The sequence below is a fragment of the Penicillium subrubescens genome, assembly GCF_028828155.1.
Source record: "Penicillium subrubescens strain IBT 31985 chromosome Unknown utg000007l_segment0_segment0, whole genome shotgun sequence".
Taxonomy (NCBI): Eukaryota; Fungi; Ascomycota; class Eurotiomycetes; order Eurotiales; family Aspergillaceae; genus Penicillium; species Penicillium subrubescens.
This window is the reverse complement of record NW_026643157.1, coordinates 929208-948316: the sequence shown is the minus strand read 5'-3', so window position 1 is coordinate 948316 and position 19109 is coordinate 929208. Positions and strand designations below refer to the sequence as shown.

General features: G+C 50.2%; 9 protein-coding genes across 9 annotated transcripts; 4 read left to right on the top strand and 5 right to left on the bottom strand.

Annotated features, from left to right (window-relative positions):
• Positions 1-368: 368 nt before the first annotated feature.
• On the bottom strand, positions 369-1506 carry rpl17 (60S ribosomal protein uL22; the record flags this gene model as incomplete). Its single annotated transcript, XM_057156046.1, has 4 exons — positions 369-524; positions 604-791; positions 1065-1278; positions 1504-1506. 4 exons carry the CDS (start codon positions 1504-1506, stop codon positions 369-371), a joined length of 561 nt encoding a protein of 186 aa, XP_057004701.1.
• A 2206-nt stretch (positions 1507-3712) lies between these two features.
• On the bottom strand, positions 3713-5006 carry N7473_010106 (D-mandelate dehydrogenase-like dehydrogenase; the record flags this gene model as incomplete). The annotated part of the gene is made up of 6 exons (XM_057156045.1): positions 3713-3919; positions 3982-4263; positions 4315-4397; positions 4467-4698; positions 4762-4860; positions 4920-5006. The coding sequence occupies 6 exons, from the start codon at positions 5004-5006 to the stop codon at positions 3713-3715; spliced, it is 990 nt and encodes a 329-aa protein (XP_057004700.1).
• A 671-nt stretch (positions 5007-5677) lies between these two features.
• N7473_010105 (NAD(P)-dependent alcohol dehydrogenase) lies at positions 5678-7274 on the top strand. The gene is made up of 2 exons (XM_057156044.1): positions 5678-5855; positions 5916-7274. Exons 1-2 carry the CDS (start codon positions 5796-5798, stop codon positions 7092-7094), a joined length of 1239 nt encoding a protein of 412 aa, XP_057004699.1. The 5' UTR covers positions 5678-5795; the 3' UTR covers positions 7095-7274.
• Positions 7275-7295: 21 nt separating this feature from the next.
• Positions 7296-8227, bottom strand: N7473_010104 (SDR family NAD(P)-dependent oxidoreductase; the record flags this gene model as incomplete). Its single annotated transcript, XM_057156043.1, has 3 exons — positions 7296-7612; positions 7677-8107; positions 8172-8227. The coding sequence occupies 3 exons, from the start codon at positions 8225-8227 to the stop codon at positions 7341-7343; spliced, it is 759 nt and encodes a 252-aa protein (XP_057004698.1). The 3' UTR covers positions 7296-7340.
• Positions 8228-8455: 228 nt separating this feature from the next.
• Positions 8456-10958, bottom strand: N7473_010103 (Zn(II)2Cys6 transcription factor; the record flags this gene model as incomplete). Its single annotated transcript, XM_057156042.1, has 5 exons — positions 8456-8914; positions 8975-9008; positions 9057-9342; positions 9410-10734; positions 10855-10958. The coding sequence occupies 5 exons, from the start codon at positions 10956-10958 to the stop codon at positions 8456-8458; spliced, it is 2208 nt and encodes a 735-aa protein (XP_057004697.1).
• A 500-nt stretch (positions 10959-11458) lies between these two features.
• N7473_010102 (putative 2-deoxy-D-gluconate 3-dehydrogenase) lies at positions 11459-12442 on the top strand (the record flags this gene model as incomplete). Its single annotated transcript, XM_057156041.1, has 2 exons — positions 11459-11885; positions 11993-12442. Exons 1-2 carry the CDS (start codon positions 11538-11540, stop codon positions 12440-12442), a joined length of 798 nt encoding a protein of 265 aa, XP_057004696.1. The 5' UTR covers positions 11459-11537.
• A 666-nt stretch (positions 12443-13108) lies between these two features.
• N7473_010101 (uncharacterized protein) lies at positions 13109-13540 on the top strand (the record flags this gene model as incomplete). The annotated part of the gene is made up of 1 exon (XM_057156040.1): positions 13109-13540. One exon carries the CDS (start codon positions 13109-13111, stop codon positions 13538-13540), a length of 432 nt encoding a protein of 143 aa, XP_057004695.1.
• Positions 13541-14550: 1010 nt separating this feature from the next.
• N7473_010100 (GFA family protein) lies at positions 14551-15158 on the bottom strand (the record flags this gene model as incomplete). Its single annotated transcript, XM_057156039.1, has 2 exons — positions 14551-14967; positions 15033-15158. 2 exons carry the CDS (start codon positions 15156-15158, stop codon positions 14551-14553), a joined length of 543 nt encoding a protein of 180 aa, XP_057004694.1.
• A 2479-nt stretch (positions 15159-17637) lies between these two features.
• On the top strand, positions 17638-18072 carry N7473_010099 (ankyrin repeat domain-containing protein; the record flags this gene model as incomplete). Its single annotated transcript, XM_057156038.1, has 2 exons — positions 17638-17643; positions 17713-18072. 2 exons carry the CDS (start codon positions 17638-17640, stop codon positions 18070-18072), a joined length of 366 nt encoding a protein of 121 aa, XP_057004693.1.
• Positions 18073-19109: the final 1037 nt, after the last annotated feature.

Here is a 19109-nt window from a genome sequence, read left to right as displayed (position 1 = left end):
CAGAAAAGACAAGTCTAGGTAAAGAGACCCAAAAAACACTACCCTACACGGGAAAACCCTCCCACACAGAGCCGAACAAATCACAGAAGAAGAACCAACATTGATAATCATGATCGGACCGGCAAGTACACAGAGATTCCTATATCCATCATTCCGGAGCGGCGCTGTTTAAACTTTTTATTTGGTTCTCCTCCGAGTGTTGGTGCCATGACCTTAGAAAAAATCTTGTATGATCCGGTATCATTTTCCGTTCCAACATACAGATGCGCAAGAACTCCGGTCAAACCCGTCCACCGCAAATCCTTTTTCACCAAGTCGTCCCCGTGAAACCCCCTTTCCCAATTTCAACATAACTTCAGGCGATCCGTTTATGCCTCAGTGAGGGCACGGCGGATCTGGGAGCCGCGCTGGCGGGAAGACAGGCGGGAAGCCTTGAGGGAGGTCTCGGAGGCCTTGGCGACCTCCTCGTCAGCCTCGGTGAGGATGAGCTCGATGTGGCAGGGGTTGGTCATGTAGGGGTTGATCTGGAAAGTAAGAGGGAAAAAGTCAGTTTGGATGTTCATGAAAAATTGGCCCAAATTTTCGAGGAATGGTAAAACGTACACGACCGTGAGCACGGTAAGTGCGGCGGCGGCCCTTGGGAGCCTGGTTAACCTGGATGCGCTTGACAACAAGGGCACCGGTGTCGAGACCCTTGGTGTCGGCGTTGGCCTCAGCGTTCTTGAGGAGGTCGATCAGGAACTCGGCGGACTTGACGGGCCAGCGGGCCTTGGAGACACCGAACTGCTTGCCTGTAGACGAGGTTGATTAGTCGATTGTTCCACAGCCGTGAATTTTCCCACAGTGAATTTTTTCGAGCAGCAACGGTGTCGGTTCCCCCCATCCAGCATAGTTCACAAATTCCGTAGAAAACAATCACCGACAACCATGTGATTCAGATCCTGCGCGGTCTTGTCGTGCACTCAATCCATGCCCATGCCTTCTTTAATCCTCCCCCTGGACACCGTTGCAACCCGAATCCATCCGTCACGTAGGAAAATATCAAAATTTCGAGGGCAACTCACCCTGGGCGGTGCGGCCAGTGGAGCCAGCGTAGCGGCGCATGGGAACGGCCATGGACTTCTTGGTGACGTTCTCGAGGTAGGTGAGAGCCTTCTGCAGCTTCATGCCGTTGATGGCCTGAGCGGTCTCACGGGTGTTCTTGAAGCTGACACGCAGGTAAGAGCCCCGCGCGCGGGCGCTCTTTGCGGCCGAGATCTCCTGGGCGGCGTAACGGACCTGTACATCGAAGCAAAAGAGAGTCGTCAGCAATCATGTTGTGTCGAGGTTTTGTGTGTGTTGGTGGGTGGTGGATGGGATCTTCAAGGCGAGGTCAAAAGTTGACGGGACCGGGACTGGCGTTTCCAGGTCCCTTTTCGCTGGACTTGAATTGGGGGCATTTGGGAATGTAATCGTAGAGGTCGAATTCGAGTTTCTCTGGCGATGGGTACGGGTAGCACTCACCATCTTGAAGGAGTTGGCGAGGGGAAGGTGATGGTCCTCGGAGTCGGATGGATGTTGTCGTCTTTCGTCGTCGAGCCGGCTGACGCTTGAACACCAAGTTTGGTGCGGTTTTTTTCGCTCTTGGCATTCGGGCCCTAAGCGAGCCCTAACGCTAGCCGCCTTGGGTAAATGATTATGTAAAGTATGTGAGAGGATCACATGACTTTGTTCCCGTCCGGTGTCAGGCCCATCAAGATTGCAGCCTCAGGCAACAAGGACCATGCAATTCTTCAAAGATCAACAAAAGCCTGCTGGACGACCAGCCAAGCAATATCAGATGAAGCTATCAATCGAGAAAGATAATGTATTGACTAATTTCGCCAAATATATAGCCCTCAATTAATGTACACTGAGGTTATCCTGCAATCCACTTTTGGCATTGCATAGAACATATTGAAAGTAGCCAAAGGTAATTCCACGTATTACTAACTTATCGGAATAACTATAAGTTAGCCGCGGGCATATTTTACCTTCATTAACAGCCAATTTCCATAACCGACACGGGTATGGGTTAGAGCAACTAGCTATAGCTGCAGATAACGGCTGCAAAGAGCATCCGTATCTATCACTTAGGCAGGTCCACTCCCGCTCGCAGCCTTATCCTCCGGAGCCGGATCTATTCTTACGGACGCCCTTTGGTCCTCGGTACTGGATTAATTGTCGGAAGTTCGCGCACAATTATGTACCAAGTACCAGCATGCGTGGGGCTCAGTAACCTCGCGCATGACCTGTTTATATCGCTGATCCTTGAGGCAAGAAAGATTGTAAGACCGCGCATCCTCAAACGACCGCGACGATACACTTTCAAAAGACTCTCGAACATTGATCTCTCCATCCACTGTATCTGAATCCTCTCGAACGCGGAACCAGGTACTGAACATTATATCCGAGCTGTGCCGAGTCCATCGGCGGTCTTCTGGGTCCAAACCAGGACCGAGATCAAACCATGTTGTAACCACTAGGAAAAGTTCAGGTTCATTTGCAACAATGTCAATCTGGAAATCCGTATTGCACTTGCGACAAGTATCGACGAAGGAAGAGGCCTCTCTGTTACCCAGAGAACCTGTCCAGGCTTGTTTCATTTGTCGCCAAAGATCTTGACTGGCTAAGTGAGGGCAGATCAAGAACGGTTGGAAAGGGATTCTTCCCCATTTAGATAGAACATGTTCTAATGTCCCTCGGGATTCCTCAATTGCTTGCATGCGTAAGCACAGAGTTGCCGGGGATGAACAGATCGCTGCCTCGATTGAAATTAGAGTGATTTGTTCCGGGGGGCGCGAGATACTGTATGTGTTGCGGACTTCAGTGTAAAATAGCGAGTCGGTGCTGATTCCAGCACTTGGCCCGTAATGGAACCTTCTCATGGCGAGCTGGACATGAATAAAACTAAAATGGTACTTGAAAAGGGACCGCGGATTAGTTTCCACGCCAACCTCCAGCGCCTCGGGATACGAGGCAAGACATAGAAGCTCTGAATCACCGAGCGGAGAGACTAGTTCGCAGGGACCGTAGTATTGAGAGCCATCGTACTTATGGAGGAGAAAACATATATGGCAAGCAAAGTAGTTAGGTAGGTCGCGCTCTAGCCGGTGCAAGATGGCCATTCTGATCTGCTCTTGCTCGGTTGATAACCAGCGATCATTATTCTCACTGCGTAGATGGCTCCGTTGAGGTTCAAGAAATGTGGACAGTTGATGATTGCAGAGTGAAAGACAAGCCAGATCCTCTGGAGCGAGAGCCTCGGCGATGAACGAGATTAGCACGGGAGGAAGCCCGGCTAGTGTAGTAGGCTGGGAAGACTTGGCAATATTGTCCTGACCAGTAAATCAAGGATTGGGAAGTTGAAAGAAATAAGCGTTGATTTGGAAGAGCGAAAGCCCGAGATGTCAAGGTGATGAGATGCAAGTCGGTGGCCTAACCTGAACCATGGCACCGGCACTTTCCTAACTTCTCGTTCAGGAAGGATGTCCCCATTGGAGTTTAGTATCATGGCATTACCCCGAGAAGGGATTAAGCCCACCCTAAACCTGAGCTAGTCTTATTGTTAAACTTGAATCAGGTCTCCCCACTGATGAAGTAGGATCACAGTAAATTTGGGATATGTACCGCTATATTTCCAAAACATGCAAAAAGCAGAACAATCTAGACAAAAAGGATCTCACAGAACGATCTATCGCTTCTGCTCCGGTACCTGTGTAATCAACTCTCCCTTTTCCACTCCCAACTTCAAGTTATCCAGAACCAAGATCTCCATCTCCTTTTGTGTCTCATAGGTATTTGTGCCGATGTGAGGCAGTAGCATAACCCGCGGGTTACTCAAGAGACCGGCGTGGACCTTGGGCTCTTCCTCGTACACGTCGAGACCGGCAGAGCGCACCTATTCAAAACACGGTCAGTTTTATGTTTCATTATTTCCGGGGTTGTAATACTCTTTCTTACCTTGCCGGAATCAAGCGCAGCGACCAGCGCATTCTCATCAATCAAGGCTCCACGCGCAGTGTTGACAATCACCACACCATCCTTCATCTTGCCAAACTCGGTGGCACCGATGATGTGCCGAGTGGAAGGGTTCAATGCCAGGTTCAGACTGAAGACATCGGAGTTGGCGAGGAGCTCATCAAAGGAGACGTAGGTGGCACCGGCTTCGAGTTCGGCGGGGAGACGCGTGCGGTTGTGGTATTGAATCTTCATTCCAAAGGCCTTGGCCCGAGTAGCCATTTCCTAATGAACTGTCAGTGGATGCCGTCTTTTTCTGAGGGTTATCACTCTTACCCGTCCAATACCGCCCATGCCCAGGATACCGAGGACCTTGCCCTGGGGATCATGGCCGGTGGTGGTCTCTCCTTGCCATGTGCCTGTCGCGCATTCAAAATTTAGCAGAAATCCCTTAAACGTGATGATCTCTTTGAAGGATAGCGACTAACCAGCCCGAATAGCAGCAATAGGCACATAAGCCTGGCGCAGGGCACCGATCATCAGGAAAATGCCCACATCGGCAGTAGCATTATTCACAGCCACGGGAGTGCTGGAGACAGCAATATTCCTCTTAGTGCAACCAGGAATATCCAGGTTATCATAGCCAGCACCATTGTGACAAATATAGCGGACGGACTTGGGCAGAACCGAGAGCAATTCTTCATTAAAATTGCCGGTGTACTATTCAATCTTTTTTTAGCCATGCGCTATGTCAATGGGTCAGATTTTCTTAGGCTTGCGCACCTTGTTGGAAGTGTTGGACCGGTAAATTGCAACCACGTCGTCGTACTCTCCTGACTTGCAGTTCTGGATGAATTCTTCACGGTTTCCGCTGGGGAATTCCTGCGCGCGTGTTAGTTACTTGCCGCCGCGTATTTGAATCGGCGAGGTATTGCGCATACCTTCAGCGTCAGAATGGAAGACAGAGCTTCCCACTCCTTGCGCGCGTGGGTGATGCCTCCAATGAGGAGCGCAGCTTGAGAAGGCATTGTGAATGAATTCTGCGATCGCAATCAGCTTCATGTATGATGTCAGTTGGGGTAGATGTGTCACCTACTGTCGCTTTCTTGCGGGGGAAGTATAGAGCTGGTCTGTAAGGGATAGAGAGGGGGAAGTTGAGGGGATAGCAGGCAGAGATGAATAGGAGAAGAATGTGGAAGAAGGAGAAAAGAAAAAGAGAGGTGATGACCAGCTTCAGGCTAAAACTCAAGCGACACCCCACGATTTGCTATCAGCCCTCGTGCGATTCGGTGGGACGTGGCGAAGAACTGGGGGCATCGGAGACGGAGTTGGAGATTTGCGTGGAACTTGACTTCCGACGGATCTATAGAAACAGGATCGTATCTATAGATCATTCTACATTTAATCGTGAGTATTTACCCTCAATTGCACACCTACACAATGGCCTCTTTCTCCAGTGTTATTCCTGCTATGAACAGTACAAAAAAGAAGTCCAAGAACGTGGAGGAGCTCCTCCACCACGTCTTCTCCAACAGCCCCCACGTTCACCCGCGGGGGTATCATCTCGGCTATTGAACATTTCCCTTTTCAACTGGCAAAAGCCGATCAGCCCCGCGGAGCATCTCCGGTACTCGGGCCCAACTGTATTGCCTTCATTTATCCACCCCACACGGATATCCAAACGGATAATGAGGGGAAACATGCAGGAGGGGCCGAGTCAGATGCCGCTGGAATTGTGACCCGGCTCTATTTCTTATTGCTTCAACTCACGATCCATTCGATTCATTCTCCCCATTCACATACACACTACCTCCATCATGTCAACAGAAACATCTGCTACCGCGCTCGTCTTGCACGGCGCTAAGGATCTCCGTCTGGTAAGGCCGATGACGTCCCTATTGAACCTACATAAACAAAATTAACCACGTACTTTACAGGAAAAACGCACCGTCCCTGCCCCAACAGGCGCAGACATCCAAGTCGCCGTCACAGCCACCGGCCTCTGCGGCTCCGACCTGCACTATTACTCCCACGGCCGCAATGGCGATTTCGTTGTACGCGCGCCTATGTGTCTCGGCCACGAATCCGCCGGCACAGTCACAGCCATCGGCCCCGAAGTAACAACCTTCAAAGTCGGCGACCGTGTCGCCCTCGAAGTCGGCCTTCCCTGCCGTACATGCGCCCTCTGCAAACAAGGCCGCTACAACATCTGCGCGAAGATGCAGTTCCGCTCTAGCGCAAAGGCCTTCCCCCATCTCGACGGTACCCTCATGGAACGCACCAACCACCCAGCTGCCATGTGCCACGCTCTCCCGGCCAATGTCTCCGACGCGGGCGGTGCGCTCGTCGAGCCGTTGGCTGTCTGTCTGCATGCCATTCGTCGCTCGCGTCCTCCTACCAAGGACGAAGTAGCCCTGGCTCGTAGCACGGGCGAAGGAACTGCGGCGCTGGTCTTCGGCGCCGGCGCAATCGGTCTGCTCATCGCTTCCGCGCTCGCGGTATCCGAGAACTTCGATACCATCGTCGTAGCCGACATCGACGCCTCGCGTCTCGAAATCGCAGCCTCCCTCGGTCTCGGCCTGAAGACATCTCTCATCCCCCGCGGCGATCCCGCAAACCCACCCCCTCCCAAGGACGCCCCGCACGCAGACCAGACAGCCTGGGCTCTTCAGAACGCCCAGAACGTCGCTGCATCTCTCACCCAAGCTGCGCAGGCCGATGGCGTCCCGCCTGTGTCAGGCTTCAGCCGCGTTTATGACTGCACAGGCGTCCCTGCTTGCGTGCAGGCTGGGATCTACGCCTCCGCACCGGGCGGTGTCCTTGTGCAGATTGGTATGGGTAATCCCATCCAGACTCTGCCCGTTGGTGCCGCGGCTCTGCGTGAGGTTGATATCATTGGTGTATTCCGATATGATGGGTATGCGTACCCGGCTGCTATTGCCCTGCTGGCTAGTGGCAAGATGAAGAGCACCGAGGAGAAGGTTGTGACGCACCGATTGTCTCTTGAGGAGGGTGAGCGGGCGTTTACGCTTGCTGGCAAGGGTGTTGATGAGGATGGGAAGCCTGTGGTTAAGGTTATTATTGAGAATAAGCCGCAGGCTCTGGGTCGGTTGTAAAAAATGATGATGATGTGGGGATGGACCGGGGGCTGAGGGCAGTTTTATTTTTGTGATGACGTTGATGACTCTTTTGAAAAAAATACCCTTTGTGATAGTAGTTGGGGGGTGATGGAGATTGGTTGCATGCGCCGTCGACTGGCGCAAATTGATAGTTTCTGTTTATAGCCTAGAATGCATGATGACTTTTCAATTCTACACATATTCACATTGCTTTCATATCAAACATATGCATATAAGCTATTTCTATTTCAACCCCCCAGCCAACAGGAGACTCTGACCAGTCATATACCCCGTTTTACACAACATAGTAACAACATTAGCCGTCTCCTCCGGCGTCCCCAGTCTCTGCAGCGGAATACCAGCCGCGACCTCGGGGATCGCCGCCGCATTAGGGATCATACCCGTATCACCGATCATAGCGGGCGCAACGTCATTGACGCTGATGTTGAATTCGGCGAGACGAGTGGAGAGATTTTTCATCATACCAGTGAGACCACCTTTGGATGCGGCGTAGTCTGTGCGAATGGAGATGGTTAAATACCGAAAGATAATATCAAGGCGGGGATGGGAAAGACGTACGACATCCATTGATGCCACCTCCTTGCGCAGCAATCGAGGACATAAACACGATTCGACCCCAACGCTGGGTCTTCATATGTTCAACCACACCCTTGACAAGGATGAAAGAAGCGCGGAGGTTAATGTTCAACGTGTAATCGAACTCCTCGAGGGTAATATCCCACACGTTGGGGAAGCGCTTGCCGTATCCAGCGTTGGAGATGAGAATGTCCGGTCGCTGACCGTGCTCTTTGTCGATTTGCTGGAACATGGATTCGATTTGGTCGGCTGAGCCGACGTCGACTTGGTGGATGGAGATGCGGAGCTTGTGCTCTGCGTATTTGGATTGGAGGTCTTTTACGACTGCGTTCATGGCGTCGAGGTTGGTGGAATAGGTTAGGGCGAGGTGGACACCATGTTGTGCGAGCTGGTCTGCACAAGCTGATCCGATACTGAAGTTAATCAAGCAAGCGTTAGCTGGTGGCATCTTGCGTGGGGGTGCTGTTGAGAACTCACCCTCCCGATGCGCCAGTGATGAGGGCCAGACGGCCGCGAATCTCGTTGGGCGACATTATGAGACAGTAGTTGAGTGTGGAAAGAGTTTTTACAAAAGAGAAAACATCCAAGAACCTTCAAGAAAGGATGTCTTGCGTCCTCAAAATAACCACCATGGCCTCGGTTACCCCTCGTGAGTCGGGAGGGTCGGCGTTATCTCCGAGCGGAGCTCCCACAGCCCCGCATCATTTGCCGCACCAACGGGCTTTGAACGAGCCCGCCGCTAAAGAGTCGCACGCTAAAGCCTAAAAGAGGAGATTGCTGCTCATGTCACCCAGCCAGGCCGATGGCTGCCAAACCTGCGACCGGTCCTGCCCTGGTTGGTATGGATCAGATCCGTTCTGGAATGTATCTAGACCCAGCAGGCCACCCGGAATTTGATCGCCGGAGACATAGTCGCCCACGGCTTCCAGGTCCAGCCAGGAGAAGTCGTTTGCAGGACTAAAGTCCATGTATGTGGGGTCTGTGACTGGATTGGCCAATGCTGTCTGCATTGAGAAGTCGCTGTTCTGCTGCGATTCTGCGGATGTGTTGGCACTGCTCATGGACGGCTTTGTCCGCCAGAGAAGTTCTAGTAGGCGAGAGTACCGCGATCCGATATCGTCGGGACCGGCACTTGCTTGCCTAAGAACTTCTGTAGTTCGAGCTACTAAACCCTGGACTTTGGCTTCCTCGGAGGGAACCATCATGCCAAAGGAGCGGGCCTAGAACGAAATGATTAGAAAATTAGATTTCAAAAGTCAGATGACGGTTTTAGCTCTTACCTTGTAAAGGAAGACGGCAGAGTAGATACCATATCTGGAATTCGTTAGAATGATCCTTTTCCAGTAGGGTGACCCGACTTACAGATAGAACCGGAGAGGCATGAAATGCAAATGCCTCTCTGGATCGACCGAGTCTACCAAAATAGTCAAGTAGGCCTTTGCTGCATCAACAGACTCGTAGATAAACCGCGAGTCCTGCATCGAAGCCACGTTCTTGAACGTAGACCTCAATTGCTCCCGGTGCGTACTCCTGTCCGTCTTTGGCTTTGCTAGAGATTGCGAGATTGCAGCTTGGAAGGCGAATGCAGTAGTATATAGACGTAGATATTCATATGACAATTGCAATGTTGCGCGCATTGGCGGCGAGCCTGTTTGCGTCAGTATCACTACAACATGAAACGCCAATGGCAACATGAAACAAAAGTGTAGACTTACAGTCCAAAGGCCCCCAGAGCGACTTCCATCGCAAGATGGCCAGCCGAAAGTCATCGACGTATTTCACATAGTCGCCCATCAACATCATCTGATTACTCGTACGCATACCCGAGTACAAGACCTCATGCACATTTCCATACAACTGCGTGAGGTCCAGCATCGCCTGATAGATCTTCGAGTAATCCTCATCACCCTCCTTGGCAGGCTGTAGCGACGGGAAATCCTGGCTCGATAGACCGGTCATCGGTCCCGGTCCACGCGACCAGAATGCACGCCCAATGCGTACTGAGATCAATCGATCCGATACATAGCAACTGGCCCAGGCCAATCGTCGACGGGCTTCTGATTCTTGATCACCGTACGGATCTCCCCGGAAGGATGTCCTATCAAGTCCGATGAAGTATCCTGAGCGCAGGGCGAGTCCGACGTGCATCCACGCAGCGCGGTCTTCCTCGCCACGACCGACGCGCTCAATGCGTGGACGGAGACCCTGCGGTTCCCATTCTGCTAGTAATAGCAGTGCCTCGACGGCTTCTACGTCGCATTCTGCGCCAGCGGCGATGCCCGAAATCAGCTCGTGCATGAACTTGGAGCAGTACTCGTGGATTTCGGGACGGTCGACGAGGTCCTTGGATGCAATGGTGAGAACAGCAGTGAGGAGATGTTTTTCGTTATTGGCAAAGTCGTCAAGGGCTGAGCGCTCGAAGTATTTTCGTGGTACGAGGGGAAGATATGGGTGGAAGTTTTCGGCATAGCGAGTGACCAGCTGCCACACGGTTCCTGGGTCCAGTGATCGGGACTGGACGAGGCGATAGGCTCTGATCCCGGTGGTCGGAACATTGTAATCAGATACAATGCCAGTGCGTAGACCATTATACGTCGACATAGAGTCAGTCCGTACATGGGTGCTGGCACGGCCCTCTGGCGCCGTCTCCGCACTGTGAGTGGCGATACCCGTCAGGCATTGCCAGGCGTCGGAAGGATTTCGAGGCACAGAGTCAATTGAAGCTTCGTCCTCATCTTCGACGGCTACCGACGTGGAAGCACCGGCAGAGCCAGCAGTGGTACTAGCTGGAGGAATTGGCGGAAGAAAGACGACAGGTCCAGGGTAAGAAGCAGATGGCGCCCGGCGGACCTCTGAGGTGGCCGGACTTTCAGTCTCCTCAGAGTCCTTACTCGGCGAAGGATCCTGAGCTGGTGTAAAATTTTTAATCTTATTCTTGCGAATGCGACGTCCACCTCGATTCGAGCCACCGAGTACACATTCGCGATGCTCGCGAACACACCGCTGGCACGGCGGCTTGCCAGGATTCCCATTGCTATCACTATTGCGTGGAAATTAGCGGACACACCTACACCTATACGGCTTGCAGATCCGGGGGAAAAAGTGCGGAGTTCAGGTTGACGAGATAAGCCCCCGGTGAAAGGGAGGGAGGGTGACTTACAGGTCACAGCGTGACTTGCGCTGCCTGCAATGCAGACAAGCCCGCGAGACGCGCTTGACGACGTGGTCAAGCCGGCGCGAGGCAGCGTGGTCCGGGGACTCCATCTTTGGCCGGGCCGTATGTGGAATTACAGGGACATTATTGCCCGATGCTGGGGATGGATAGGAAAACAGAGGCCGACTGTTGTTGAGACCCACCGGATATCGAGTAGCGCACTGGGCTGGTCATTACTCATCGGAGACGCTGAAGGTTTGAAGCTCCTCCCAGTGGAAGTGTGGGGAAATCAAAAGAGGGCCGAGTCGACCACCTCCCGAATTCTGTTTTCTACGAATATAAATGATTCTACATACGAAGGAATTCTCCTTTTTTTCTGGACTATCTAATATACAGAAGATTTTTTCAATTGAACTACTCAATAACATCCATCTGCAACTCTTCAGTACTTGGCTATTGGCATCTGTTGGGGGCCATCTGCCAACCGCCAACTGCTCAATAGCCGACGGCAACGGGACTCGGCAACGGAGTATTCCCCTTTCATTCCACGACCCCCGCGCGTGGGGAAACCATCATCTTGTGACTTGCGGTCATTTCAACAATATTTGGAGGGGCATTTTCTTCGATTTTCTATTTTACTTCCCTCCATTTTACCTTGATTAGCCTTAAGGTATATACACATATTCACAATGGCAGCCACAGTATCATCTCTCTTTTCCTTGAGCGGCCGCACCGCCGTTGTCACCGGTGGCACGCGAGGCATTGGCCAGGCCATGGCCTTGGCTCTGGCCGAAGCCGGCGCCGATATCATTCTGATTCAGCGCGACGAGTCCAACACAGCCACCAAGGACGAGATTATCAACCGCCTAGGCCGTAAGGCCCATATCCACGTGGCCGAGCTATCGGACCGCAAGGCTGTCAAGGAGATCATTCCTGCAGTAGTGAGCCAAGGCTTCAAGCCGGACATCCTGCTGAACTGTGCGGGTATTCAACGGCGACACCCGAGTGAAAAGTTCCCGGACGAGGACTGGGACGAGGTCAGTACCACATTCTTATCTTTAGAACAATTTCACACTCCCAAGCTTCTGCAAGCTACAACCCCTTCATTTCACCTGAAACATTCGCTAACCATGTCAACGAACAGGTCCTGGAAGTCAACCTCTCTCAAGTCTTCATCCTCTGCCGCGAGTTCGGCGCCTACCTCCTTGCCCGCGACGCTTCCGAGTTCCCCTCCGGCCGACGGGGTTCCATCATCAACGTCGCCTCGCTACTAACCTTCCAGGGTGGCATCACCGTGCCCGCCTACGCCGCGTCCAAGGGCGGCGTGGGCCAGCTCACCAAGGCTCTGTCAAATGAGTGGGTGGCCAAGGGTATCAATGTCAACGCTATTGCCCCTGGGTACATTGCCACGGACATGAACACCGCATTGATCAATGATGAGAGCCGGAATACTAGCATTATGGCGCGTATCCCGGCCGGTCGGTGGGGTCAGCCGGAGGACTTTAAGGGCGTGGTGGTGTTCTTGGCGAGTGGTGCCAGTAGCTATGTCTCTGGTGAAATTATTACGGTGGATGGTGGGTGGATGGGTCGGTAAAGAGGAGTGGAGTGATGTGAAGAAAAAATCGTGGGCTTTGAATGTTACTGTGAGGTGAAAAGATGAAGAGAGTAGCTTGGCATTCATGCTACTACTGTACTGGGACTTTTTCTGGCATTTTTGGCGGTTTTGTATATAGAGATGACTGCATCGGAGGTATCTGGATAACAAATCTCCGTATCCGAATTTAATGTACAGCATGGATCGAAATCAGATTCACCACCTTCACACAGAGATTCTTTCTCAATGCCTCTTTTGAAACTGCGCTATACCTATTACAGTTAACCGACCCTCGAACCCCTTTCTTGGCAGTATGCCCGTACGGTTGTAAATAACAGCGTAAAAATAGCATCCGTAATAATCTGGTATGGTCCGAAGGGCTTCTAGAACGTTGGCCATGCAAACAAGGCAAACAGAAGGCATTTCTCCTTGTCAGTGTGGCTACCTGGCCTGAATTCGACTTCTCCCCTTTATCAAATACTCGGCATCCGCAGGAGCGACCACTGTGAAAGAACGACGTTTATAGAGACAGCATTGGTTTGGTGAACGCTTTCCTATACGTGGTGTAACAATGCTGGCATTCTGATTGGGGCCTGTACCCGCCTGGCTTTGCGTGTCCGAAATTGTGCTGACGTTAGAATCGGTAGAACCCTTAGAACAGCGACGATGACTGTTGACTCGTATTGCAACGGTAATGATCTTCGATCATCCTATGAGCTAGAAGCGTCGGACCAGGATTCGCAATATGCCCCCACTCCAGGATACTTCGGTTGCACACCTGAGCCACGATGCGGGCTTAGTCCTTCCCCCGGGTATTCCACCCAGAACGGTCTCGCAGAGTTATGCCAAGTCGACGCAGGAAACCCCAAACTACTCCAGCTCTCCGAGTGGGACGAGGAAATACAAAATGATGAGCTTCCGGCAAGCTGTATCCAGTATATGATAGAGTGGAAGGTTATGCTGAATAGGAAGGTCATCTCACGAGACATAGAAGAGGACGTAGCTCTAACTCCGAGTGCCTACTGGCCGGTGAACTTGAGGCCCAAGTTGGAGAAGTTGCTTGAAGGGAAAACATCCCGTGCTGGGAGGGTCGGATGATACCTCGATCTGCCGGTGAACGATCGTTCCCAACGCGACTTGACGAAGCGATTTGAGAATTTCAACATCGATTAGACCCCTGTGGAAAAACAGCTGCTTAGATGGGGGGAACTGTTTTGTCGAGGTAAGAAACTGAGGTTAAGTATTACCTTTAAATACGTTGAGGATGACCGCCTCCCCAGAACCGCCTCGGGTAGAGTTAAGAAAAGAGGACGGTCATCTGTTATTAAAAGAATGCTTAACGAGCGAGATGCCCAACTGGATGCCGGCCTCTGGAGAAGAGTCTGTCTGGCGGAGTGTTTACAATCTAATGCGCTGTCCTTCCTCGTCATGCCATCTAGGCCGATATTGCTGGCAAGACCTTCACGGGAAAAAACACTATGGACTGAGAACCCATCATTTAAAACGTCTAATTGACTTTGTGGAGAAAGTGGGAACCGTGCAATCCCATGATGACGTCCCAGACAATATTCGGGAAGACATATATGGAAGAGCGACACAGATTGGAGAGTCAACAATCCAATAATAACAAGATGACTGACACCCCGGGAAGTTGTCCTACAGTACTTCCCGAAATTGGTGCGACCACCTGCACTCTTCGATTGGTTCTCAAACCCTAATAGCAAGACTGGTTAGTCTATATTAGGAATAGACTTGTAATATCAATATTCCAGTATCGCATTATTACTGTGGTTTACTTTAATTAAAAACCGACGCTGTGTCTTATGGCTGTATTGCCGATCCTAGGAAACTAGAATTTCCAGTAATGCAAACAAGTCAAACTACAGAGCCTGTGAGGGCCTCGAGAATCTGGGTAGGTGTCACTTTCCTTTGCCACTCTGGTGACAGTAAGGGAATGTTAAAGGAGATCAAAAAGTGAGAGGATCTAAAGAACTGATACAGTAGGGGTGCAAATACAACATCATTGTCATTGGAACTTGTCATTAACGTAGATGGCTTGATAGACGATTCGTGCGCACTGGTACTGTAGGCAATTGCAACTCCAACTCCTACTGTACGTGCAGACCATCCTCCACAAACTGCTTAGCCCCTTCCGTAGGAGCCTTCCAGGCCACGCGGTCCTTGGTAAACTGCTCCATCGTGGGTCTCAGTTTAGTCTCGTGCAAAGAGAAATCATCCACACTGCCAACGCGCAGAATACTCATGCCCGGGAAAGCCGCACCGACGCGGTACATGAGGGAGCCGCACGTGGAACAGAAGTAGTTCGTCATGGTGTTGTCATTGCCGGGAGTTTTGAAGAACACAGTGCGCGATTGGCTGTATGTCTTCAAGTTATCGCGGCCACGCAGATGTTTCAAGTGCGTGTCATAGACCGTGAAGTTGGTCGCGTGCACAGACGCGGTGAGCTTGTGGCAGTCAGAGCAGTTACAGATGAAGGAGCCGACGTAGCCGGGTCCATGGGTCGGCTGGAAATTTGGAGCCGCTGTTAGAGTAGCGCAAAAGCAAGAGCAGGATTGGAATCGAGACTTACGAATGAGAGTTGCACCGCACCACAAAAGCATGTAGCCGTTGCTTCATCCTCGGTAGACCAGCCATCATCAGCGCCTCCAGCGAGAGGGAAATACGGCTTTGACTTATCAATGGTGGAAGATACCATGGTTTCGTACTTCTGTGGTTTCGTGAGGATAGTATCAAAGACAATAAGCTTTTTCGAATACGCAGAGGATGAAGAGCTTGCAGCTACAAAGCAGGCTTTATATACTTGTATGGAAACGATTCCCGGGTCATTTTTTCCGTCGTATTATGCGTTATTTCCAGCCACTTTTTGATTGAATCCCCGCGCTTGCCGACCAAACGTGCCTAGTAATCGAAGGCTTAGAAATTCAACTCTTGGGACGTAGCTCGTCAGATTCTTCAGTTCCCGTCAGGATTATCTGCAGCCGGTACAATATCCCTAAACTAGGTTTTGAGAGGCACATCCAGTCCACATATTTGTAAGCGACAATATGACAATCTGCGATTCCTTCGGGGAATTTAACGGCTCGCACGACCACCTTAACTGGCCGATTCGGGACAATTAATAAGCCTCTAATTGCGTAACTACAGTTTGCAAAGATCTCCGACTATCGAGGACCCATGGGTCCTCGAGGCATTCACAATATAGGCCTTGCGATCGAAATAACGCCGCACGGACACGAGCCCTAGAGGGTTGATCGTGACGTAATTCATATGATAACAAATCGATATATTTGTAGTTATTCCGCCGAGTGTCCGAGTTTCAAAGATAAGGCAGTGCGAAACCTTCCTGACGACAGCAAATCAAAAGGGTCGTCGTGCCTTATCGAACTAGGCCATGTTAGCAGTATGATGTCATTCTGCACCGTGTCTGAAAAAAAAAACCGTGCCATCGTCACATCAGTTGCTAGGACCTGATCCAGCAGTCTAGCGTATGAAATAGTTCCACTGTGATCACTGTGCATTTAAGCAATATGTCCGTATATTGGAAGAGATTCTCAAAATGGTTGTTAGGACCTCCTGTTACTGCCGTGTTCGAAATCAGATTCCCCTTCGTCCGCTCAGAAAGTAATTCTCCAACCCTATTCCAAATAGCGCTAGTCTACATTCGAATTAGCTGCAGATCGTGGCGTGTATTTATACGGTTACCGTTCGTAATTGTTTAAGATGTGGTACCTACCCTACTAATCTATATAGCTATGGGTTAAAGTACCACGTTTTAAATAATAATGAACAGTGACTGTATTGTAAAAAAGCGACGATCTGCAGCTAATTCGAATGTAGACTAGCGCTATTTGGAATAGGGTTGGAGAACTACTTTCTGAGCGGACGCGGGGGAATCTGAATTCGAATATGGCAGTAGGGGCCCTGTATAATAGATTGGATTACGAGTTAAGGACACAAGGTAAAGCCTTGAACCACATGGTGTGTGTGGGTATTGCCTAGACTAATCGCTGTTCCCTTCCCGAGGAACCTGCGCGGCTGTATATAAGGACTATGCGGTCTAACCAAGACGATTTATCATATAAACCTATAAATAAGGACGTGGTGATGTAGAGGAGCCTCATTTGCAGGTCCATAGCCAATGTCATAAAACGGTACTCCCATTACAGCCAGAAGCCTATGCCATCTGCAATATAGATAGTTCCCACCGTGGGTCGTATCATAGATAAGCTCACGATCTCGGTTCCCCACTCGTAATTGATTGTTAAGTTATGCCGTCCCGAGGTTATTTTGAAGGTGGGGGTATAGAGCTGTCAGATTATTGGTTGATAATCGAATACATGCATTAGAATACGAAGTAATCTAAGTAAGGAACAATACACGTTCATACACGTCCAACTAACAGGGGTGCTCCGGAAAAATTCCCAATATTGATTAATGCCTCTAATATCCGTTCACAGGTCTCAGAACAACTCTCTCAACGGCGTGAGTTTACAGAGAAACCCTTATCACTGGATCTTCTTAAGAAGGTACGGAAAAAGGTTAGCGACGGGGCACACAGAATATAAGATATTACTATTTTAATTAATATATAATAATTTACTAACATCTTACTCAGGTTTAGGTAGGTATTCTATCAATTAGACAGCCTAGCTCGATATCATCACGAGGCAGCTATAGAGAAGGCTTTCGTATCTTTACCGAAGAACCTAAATAAGACATACAAGCGTATAATAGAGATCATACCGGTAGAGCAAAAACTAGACGCAATACGCCTGCTACAATTTTTGGTGCACTCTAAGCGACCTACGCTAGCAGAGGCTCAAGAAGTAATAGCGACGCAGATTAAAAACGAGTCAAGAGGGTTTAACATCAAGCGTCGGTTATTCTACGAAACTGATCTCTTAGATTACTGTCCCGGCTTAGCGACAATCGTTCACGCTACAAATAAAGAGTTACATATTACCCACTTTTCCGTCAAAGAGTACCTTCTCAGAGACAAAGATTTTAAAATCATGACTACTAGCATTTCTATCACGACAACGTGCTTAACTTATCTCACAGACATCAAAGGTAGCCACGAAGAGACTAAGAGACGTTTCCCGATAGCAAGATATACAGCGCAGCTCTGGGCAGGCTTTACTACGTTAGCTCAGGATTCTAAAGATATCGTTCAAATGACTGTTAAGTTCCTTAAAGAGGAAGTAACATTCCAACGATAAAGTCGTTTATATCAGGCGGATAGGAGTTAGGTCGATGACCCTGGCCCTCCGAAAGGCAACGCGGAGGGCGGCGAATACGGGAATACTCTCCAGGCCGCCTCATTGATAGGCCATCAAGAGATTGTCAAACTGCTCTTAGATAAAGGAGCAGACGTCAACGCGCAGGGCGGCCGCTACGGCAATGCTCTCCAGGCCGCCTCGTTTGAAAGCCATCACGACATTGTCAAACTGCTCTTGGATAAAGGAGCGGACGTCAACGCGGAGGGCGACTACTACGGCAATGCTCTCCAGGCCGCCTCGTCGGAAGGCCGTCAAAAGATTGTCAAACTGCTCTTGGATAAAGGAGCGGACGTCCACGCGCAGGGCGGCGAATTTAGCAACGCTCTTTAGGCTGATCGGCTCAACAAAAGGCTATCACGACATTCTCGGACTGCTCACTATGAGGTGGGCTTTTACATCGTCTTCAAAGTAGCCCGGCTCTACAGTAGAACAGTAAACTCTGTGAAGCAATCTATTATCATGCACTTTGCACGTTCTCGGCCACCTTAAGTCTTGATTAACCTCTACTATTGTGTTCAAATCTTACCCAATTTCAGCACTCTTATCATTTCATCAACTTCCAAGGCAAGGCTAGTTCAATGCATGGCAATTTACTTGTGACCTCACGCTGTCAAGAGGGAAAAATGAGATAAACTAGCTAGAACGTGCCGTCTATCTTCACAGTCTTGAACCGTTTCGTTAGATGGAGCTCGTCTTCACTTTCTGGTAGAAAGGCAATGCCTCCTTATGCTGGTTAGGGAAAGGGAGGCACTGGAGCTCAATGCTTGAGCATGACAATGCTTGAATAGAACACGTTGCCAAGTAGGAGGATATAATCACATGAGCGACCTGGAAAGACGTCATGTTGTATTGCTGGTTATGGTATTTCATGTAATTTATCAGATCCACTTTTTCATGACCCTGTCTTTCAATACAATTCAGCCCCTTGAAACTAGAACAAACTATATAAAGACTAGTGTGCTGGTAAGTGGGCTCTCGGGAGAGAATCTCTGTGTTCAAATGGTGAAACTGATTTCGATCCAAGCTGTATTTGGCATTTGCATTCCCTGGATTGCTAAGAGATTATGCATGAACGCACGAGTCATGGGTTATTCGACACGGACCACATGGTTGAGTTGTGTCGACTGATAGATCCACTTTGTCATGAGAAGCTCGCTTGCGTTAGCTGTTAGCTAGGAGATTGGTGGAAAAATCCAGCAAGAAGGATGAAACCGCCATGAACCTCCCAGTTCGGTATGCTTCTCCGTCGTTTAGAGGACTCGCCTATGCTAGTGATTCTCACTAGTTAATAGTATGTATGGAGCTCTGTCAAGTTTCACCTGGGCTGGTGGGGCCAAGTTATTCAGGCACAGAGGCACAGAGTGGAA